General features: G+C 49.5%; 1 protein-coding gene across 1 annotated transcript; it reads right to left on the reverse strand.

Annotated features, from left to right (window-relative positions):
* Positions 1-5,785: 5,785 nt before the first annotated feature.
* On the reverse strand, positions 5,786-7,524 carry LOC112079749 (poly(A)-specific ribonuclease PARN-like). Its single transcript, XM_024145601.2, has 5 exons — positions 7,256-7,524; positions 7,047-7,085; positions 6,708-6,750; positions 6,219-6,299; positions 5,786-5,884 (listed from the first exon to the last, which is right to left on the reverse strand). Exons 1-5 carry the CDS (start codon positions 7,402-7,404, stop codon positions 5,825-5,827), a joined length of 372 nt encoding a protein of 123 aa, XP_024001369.2. The 5' UTR covers positions 7,405-7,524; the 3' UTR covers positions 5,786-5,824.
* Positions 7,525-7,883: the final 359 nt, after the last annotated feature.

The raw sequence follows: 7,883 nt of genomic DNA on the forward strand, positions 1-7,883 counted from the left end.
CCAAGAGATCGACAAGCAGAATGTATTCTTACCCGGGGAAGACACCGAACCCTGACACAGCAGAATGATATTTACTGGGGACAGACCCCGAACCCGAGCAGCAGAATGTCATTTACCCTGGGGAAAGACCCACCGACACCCGACGCAGCAGATTGTATTACCCGGGAAGACTCACCACCGACACACCGACGCAGCCGCTTAATTTACACGGGGAAAGACCACCCCGACACCCCCGACGCAGCAGAAGTATTTTCCGGGGAAGACCCACCGACACCGACGCAGCAGAATGTATTACCGGGGACAGACCCAGCGAAACCCCTGACGCACAGAATGTATTCTACCTGGGGAAGACCACCGAAAACTGAACGCAGCCAAGAAGTATTTACCTGGGCGAAGACCCACCGAAACCCTGACGCAGCAAGAATGTAAATTTACCTGGGCAAGACCCACCGACACCCCGACGCAGCAAGAATGTATTTCCTGGGGAAGACCCACGACAACCCGCAACGCAGCAGAATGTATTTACCCGGGGAAGACCACCGAAACCCAGACGCATGCAGAATGTATTTACCCCGGGAAGACCCACCGAAACCCTGACGCAGAGACATGTATTTACCCGGGAGACAAAAAAACCCGAAACTGACGCAGCCAGCATGTATTTACCCGGGAAGACCACCGAACACAGCAGAATGTTTTACCCGGGAGACCACCGAAACCTGAACGCAGAATGTATTTACCTTGGGGAAGACCCACCGACACACAGGCACGACACGAAGTATTATCCTGGGAAGACCCACCTGACACCGAGAGCAGAATGTATTTACCCGGGGGAAGACCACCGAACCTGAGCAGCAGAATGTATTTACCAGCCCGCCACGGGAAAGACCACGAAACCCGACGCAGCAGAATGTATTTACCGGGAAGCCCACCGAAACCCTGACGCAGCAGAATGTATTACCGGGGAGACACGACACCTGACGGCAGCAGAAGCGCTAACTATCTACAACAGAGACGCACACGACCCAACGAAACCCTGACGCAGAGAATTTTTACCTGGGGAAGACCACACCACGAAACCCTGACGCAGCGAATTATTTACCTGGGAAGCCCATCCGACACCTGAAGCAGCAGAATGTTATTTTACCCCGGGGAGACCAAGAACCCCGACAGCAGCAGAATGTATTCCCGACACCCGAGCAGCAGAATGTATTTACCCGGGCAGACCCAGCACGACACACACCTGACGCAGCAAGAATGATTTACCCGGGGAAGACACACACGACGCCAAACACCCGACCGCCACGACAGCACACTGTATTTACCCGGGGAAGACCCACCGACCTGCGCAGCAGAATGTATTTACCCGGGGAAGACACACGAAACCCTGACGCAGCAGAATGTATTTCCCGGGGAAGAACCCACCGACACCCGACGCAGCCAGAATGTATTTACCTGGGGAAGACCCCCGACCCTGACGCAGCAGATGTATTTCACCGGGGAATGACCACGAAACCCTGAACGCAGCAGTATGTATTTACCCGGGGAAGACCCCCGACCCTTGACGCACAGAATGTATTACCGGGAAGACCGCCGGAAACCCTGAACGCAGCAGTACTAGCTTCTACACTCGGCGACGCACACACCGATCACCTGACGCAGCAGAATGTCATTTACCCGGGGAAGACCACCGACACCACTGACGCAAGCAGAATGTACTTCTAACCATGGGGAAAGAACCACCGAACCTGACGCAGCAGAATGTATTTACCCGGGGAGACCCAACGAAACCTAAGCGCAGCAGAATGTATTTAGCAGGGGAAGACCCACCGACCACAGGCAGAATGTATTTACCCGGGGAGACCCACCGAAACCCGGCGCAGCAGAATGATTTACCCGGGGAAGACCCACCGACACCCTGACGCAGCAAATGTATTTACGGGAAGCCCACACGAAACCTGACCGATGCAGAAATGTATTTTACCGGGGATAACCACCGAACCTGCCGCAGCAGAAATGTATACCCGGGGAAGACCACCGACACGCAGAATGTATTATCCGGGGAAGACCCACCGAAACCCGACACAAGCAAGAATGTATTTACCTGGGAAGACCCACCGAACTCCCCGACCGCAGCAGAATGTATTTACCTGGGGAAGCCCCACCGACACCAGAGCAGCAGATGTTATTTACCCGGGGAAGACCACCCGAAACCCCTGACGCAGCAGAATGTATTTTACCCGGGAAGACCCCACCCGAACCCCGACGCAGCAGAATGTATTTACCCCGGGGAAGAACCAACCGAAACCCTGACGCAGCAGATGTATTTACCCGGGAAGACCCAACGACACCCTGACGCCAGCAGAATGTATTTAACCCGGGGAAGACCCACCGAACCTGACGCAGCAGAATGTATTTTACCTGGGGAAGCCCACCGAAACCCTGACGCAGCAGAAGTATTTACCTGGGGAAAAACCCACCGACACCCTGAACGCAGCAGAATTGTATTTAACCGGGGAAGACCCAGCGAACCCGACGAGGGCCCCAGAATTTGGGTAAATTTACCCCCACCGACACCCTGACGCAGCAGAATGTATTTACCCGGGAACGACCCACCGACACCCCTGAACGCAGCAAGAATGTATTTACCCGGGGAAGAACTGACACCCTGACGAGCAGAATGTAATTTACCCGGGGAGACCACCACCCCGAAACCCCGACGCAGCAGAATGTTTTACCGGGGAAGCCCACCGACACCTGACGCAGCAGAATTATTTACCCGGGGAAGACCACCGAAACCCTGACGCAGCAGATGTATTTACCCGGGGAAGACCCACGCACCTCCGACGCAGCAGAATGTATTACCTGGGGAAGCGCACGACACCCTGACGCAGCAGAATGTATTTACCCGGGGAAGACCACCGAAACCCTGTATGTTATGTATGATATGTATTACCTGGGGGAAGACCAACGAAACCCTGACGAGCAGTATGGTATTTACCCGGGAAGACCCAACGACACCTTGACGCAGAGAATGTAATTTACCCGGAGAAACCGCCGAAACCTGACCAGCAAGTATTATTTACTGGGGAAGACCCACGACACCCTGACGCAGCAAAATGTATTTACCCCGGGGAGACCCACCGACACCCTGACGCAGCAGAAGTATTTACCTGGGGAAGACCCACCGACACCCTGACGCAGCAGAAATGTATTTACCCGGGGAAGACCCACCGAAACCCTAACGCAGCAGAATGTATTTACCAGGGGAAGACCCACGACCAGGCAGAATGTATTTACCTCGGAAGACCCACGAAACACCCGACGCAGCAGAAATGTATTTAACCGGGGAAGACCCACCGACACCCCTGACGCAGCAGAATGTATTCCCCGGGAAGACCCAACGAAACCAAATGAGCAGCAAAATGTATTACCGCGGGGAAGACCCACCGAAACCCTGACGCAGCAGCAATGTATTTACCTGGGGAAGACCCACCGGAACAAGCAGAATGTTATTTACCCGGGAAGACCCACCGACACCCGACGCAGCAAATGTATTTACCCTGGGGAAGACACCCGAAACCTACGCAGCAGAATGGTATTTACCTGGGGAAGACCCCGACACCCGACGCAGCAGAATGTAGTTACCCGGAAAGACCCCCGAAACCCTGACGCGCAGAATGTATTTACCTGGGCGAAGACCCAGACACCAGCCAGAATGTATTTTACCTGGGGAAGACCACGACCCCGACGCAGCAGCAATGATTTACTGGGGGAAGACCCACCGAAACCCTGACGCAGAGAATGTATTTCCCGGGAAAACCCACCGACACCTGACGCAGAAATGATTTACCCGGGGAAGACCACCGAAACCCTGAACGCAGCAGAATGTATTTTCTGGGAAGACACACTGAGTGACTTCTTTAAAGTCATTCAGGTCTGTGGGGGAAGAAAGAAAAGAACTTTGTCAACTAGAAAAGATACAAGGTTTTCTAAAACACCGTGTTTTCCGATTCTAAGAACGTGTTTTTCCGACTCTAAGCAAACCGTGTTTCCGACTCTAAGACACCGCTGTTTTTTCCGGACTCTAAGACAACCGTGTTTCCGACTCTAAGACAACAGTGTTTCCGACTCAGACACCGTGTTTTCCCGCGACTCTAAGACCCGTGTTTTCGCTCTAAGACACCGCTGTTCTCCGACTCTAAGACCCCGTGTTCCGACCTTAAGACACCGTGTCTCGACTTAAACACCGTGTCTCGACTCTAAACACCGTGTCCTCCGACTCTACAACACCGTCCTCCGATCTCTAAAACACCGTGTCTCCGACACTAACAACCGGGCCTCATTCCGTCAGTTAAGAGGACGCCTGGTTATTTTTAAACAGTACTCTCTATCCTTCAAATCTAGATAAAGCCATGCCAGTCAAATAATGTAGACACAGGAACATATAAGTGATACTGACTGGCCTTGTACTAGGCAAAAACATCCTGTGGCGTACTGCAATTAGTGATATGAGATCCTCTGCAATACGAATCTTTTCATAGGGAAGTACGGAACACAATATTATACATATTCTCCAATTGAGGGCAAAATTACATCTAGAATCGGCTTCCTATTTCGCAACAAAGACCTCCTTCACTCATGCTTACCAAACATATCCTCGTAAAACTGACTATCTAACCGATCTCGACGTCATTTAACAAAATAGCCTTCAACACTCTACTCAGCAAATGGATGCAGTCTCACAGTGCATCCGTTTGTCACTCAAAGCCCCATAATACACACCACTTGCGACCTGTATGCTCTCGTTGGCTGGCCCTCGCTTCATATTCGTCGCCAACCACTGGCTCCAGGTCATCTATAAAATCGTTGCTAGGTAAAGCCCCGCCTTATCTCAGCTCACTGGTCACCATAGCAACCTCACGCCGTAGCACGCGCTCCAGCAGGTATATTTCACTGGTCACCCCAAAGCCAATTCCTTTTGGCCGCCTTTCCTTCCAGTTCTCTACTGCCAATGACTGGAGCGAACTGCACAAATCACTGAAGCTGGAGACTCATATCTCCTCCCTAACTTTAAGCATCAACTGTCAGAGCACTCCCAGATCACTGCACCTGTAATAGCCCATCTCTAAATAGCCCATCCAACTACCTCATCCCCATATGTTATTATTATATTTTTTTGCCTCCTTTGCACCAGTATACGCTACTTGCACAATCATCTTCTGCACCACCTATCACTCCAGTGTTTAATTGCTAAATTGTAATCATTTCGCCACTATGGCCTATTTATTGCCTTACCTCCCTAATCTTACCTCATTTGCACACACTGTATATAGACTTTTTTTCTATTGTGATTGACTGTATGTTTGTTTATCCATGTGTAATTCTGTGTTGTTGTATGTTGTCGCACTGCTTGCTTTATCTTGCCAGGTCAGTTTGTAAATGAGAACTTGTTCTCAACTAGCCTACCTGGTTTAAATAAAGGTAAATAAATAAAACATTTTAAAAATGACCATTGTGTTTATATAAATGTGCGTGTTTTGTACTCTGGCAGTACGCAGTAGAACTGATGGATGGTGTGCATGACTCCAGCAGCATGTTGTGGCCAACCACAACTTTCCCTGGGTTGGAGAGAGGGGGAAAAGAGATGAGCCCATCCTAAAAGGTATAGCGCCCAAGAGAGATAAAGGAGAACTCACTCAAATACAATATTCCTTATAGTTTCAGTGCTGGATTGCAAAGGCAGTTGGCATATACTGTACATCGTAACATAACAGAAGATACAGATTAAAACTAAAACAATTGATAACAGGTTGTCAGGGGTAACTCACAGATTTGGAGATGGCGTGTATGACCCTGGAGAATCCACAGCGTCATTCAGCTCCTCCTGGGGGATTGACGAGGGTCATGTTCAGTAGGAAACACAGCAAAAAATTGCAAAGAACTACAAAGAATGTCTCTTATTGGACAAGTCATCTCCAGATTCAAAACGTTGCCCCTCCTGATCGTGTTTCTTTCTAGGGGGGGGGGGGGGGGTGAAGGTTTGTGAACATTTCAAGAAGAAATGTTCCTCTCTGCTTTCTGATCCAGTAGAAGGAGATTCAGCTGGTCATGTGATTTAGGAGTTAGTGTGGTTCAGATGTTCCATCTAGAACACCACAGGGGAAATGTTCCGGAATGTTGGTTCGCTTTGTAGAAAAACAGAAGTGGAAGGACGTCACCTGTTCTCTCTCCTGTTTCTGCCGTTCTCTCCTCTTCCGCTCCTCGTCGTCCACCTTGCTGATCTGGATGTAACGCTCTTTCTGAAACACCGTGTATCATCAATACTAATAATCCCCATCTATGTATGCTATACAACAACACACACTACTGACTGGAGACAAGCCCACAGCATCACTCACATTACATCACAGTATTTCTGTACTCTAAGCATTGTGTTATTCCTTCTAGATCTGGATGAGAACTCTGAGGAGACTAGCATGGCAGGAGGTAGACCTAGAACCTGGCAGGAGGTAGACCTAGAACACTGGCAGGAGGTCAGACCTAGAACACTGGCAGGAGGTCAGACCTAGAACACTGGCAGGAGGTCAGACCTAGAACACTGGCAGGAGGTCAGACTAGGGCTCTGGAATAGATCAAATACACGGACTGGCTGGGGGTCCCCCCCCGAGGAGAGGTTTGTGAACCACTGATCTAGCTGGCAGACTGACCTTCTCTGTCTCCAAGGTCTCAACATGAAGGCCCTTTGGGAACCTATAGGAGATTAGATCAACATTATCCTTCTATAAAGATATGTCATCTCTGTACAATATACACACTCAGTACTGGTAAATATATAAAAAAATTATGATTAACATTAACTGTGACTAAGCAGCGTTAAAACTACAGTTATAAACCCCAATTCATTTGTTTTAGAAATAGCAGAATGTAAACAAACAATTTAAAAAGGGGATTTCATTCATCTCCCTGTATTGATGGGGTGGAACACTGAATCTGCAGAGTTCTAGAACATTGCTGCTCCTGAAGGACAGGAAACAGGAAGTACTTACTTGGAGTTGAGTGTCTGATAGATCAGCTTCCTCTGAAACCTGGAGTGGAGCAGAGAACAGGGGGAATGGAGCTTTTTAAGAAACAAAACAATGGTCAATGTTGCTGGGGGATCAGGAGAGCCATGTTAACTTGGTAAAGCCCTTTGAGACTGAAAGAAAAAGTGTTGTATAAATGCACATTTCTCTCTCACACACACACGTTTCTTTACCCAGTGCAGGGCTCCAGGTCCACAGTCTTCTCTGAGGTAGTGAACAGAGATTCCACCTTCCCTCTGCAAAGGGACAAAAGGAAAGACAAAACGACTACAGGGAAGCATTCAGGGTTGGAGCTGAAGGGTGGTGTCTGGACTGTTACCATGGATTCCTGCTCCGCTGGACATAAATCAGTACCATGTGACCACACTGTGGACCGCAGGACGGGTTCCGCACTGAGGCTATAACACCCGTTTGGAGGAGTTTAAACCATGCCTTATATACAAGCCAAACAGTTTGTCTGTTTACATACCTGTTAAAAGATATTCTGTCTCCCACTTGTCCAGAAAGCTCCTGTTTTCTGCCTTTCTTTTCGCCATTTTGGGAAGGGATAGCGCCGCTGAACAGTTTGTAGCGTCCTATGTTGCTATGATTACTGTCACAGCAGGACGGGACGTTTCTGGGTCCTGTCCTGATTGGCGCGCGAACACCAACAGCAGAGCAATTATGGGATTCGCTAGTATAGCAGTGAATGCGCTGTATAATACCGGCGGCCAGCTCTAGTAGTAATTTGTATTGTCTCGCGGGCCAATATAATTACCCCACGGGCAAATTTCGGCCCGCGGGCCAAGTTTGACACCCATG

Source organism: Salvelinus sp. IW2-2015, unplaced genomic scaffold, assembly GCF_002910315.2.
Source record: "Salvelinus sp. IW2-2015 unplaced genomic scaffold, ASM291031v2 Un_scaffold9329, whole genome shotgun sequence".
NCBI lineage: Eukaryota > Metazoa > Chordata > Actinopteri > Salmoniformes > Salmonidae > Salvelinus > Salvelinus sp. IW2-2015.

Excerpts from the sequence above, each read along its gene's own strand:
- LOC112079749 (XM_024145601.2), bottom strand. The coding sequence starts at position 7,404 with ATGGTAACAGTCCAGACACCACCCTTCAGCTCCAACCCTGAATGCTTC. Across the intron at positions 7,086-7,255 it reads GACCTGGAGCCCTGCACTGG|GTTTCAGAGGAAGCTGATCT; the intron begins GTAAAGAAACGT and ends GCTCCACTCCAG. Across the intron at positions 6,300-6,707 it reads AGACCTTGGAGACAGAGAAG|AAAGAGCGTTACATCCAGAT; the intron begins GTCAGTCTGCCA and ends ACGGTGTTTCAG.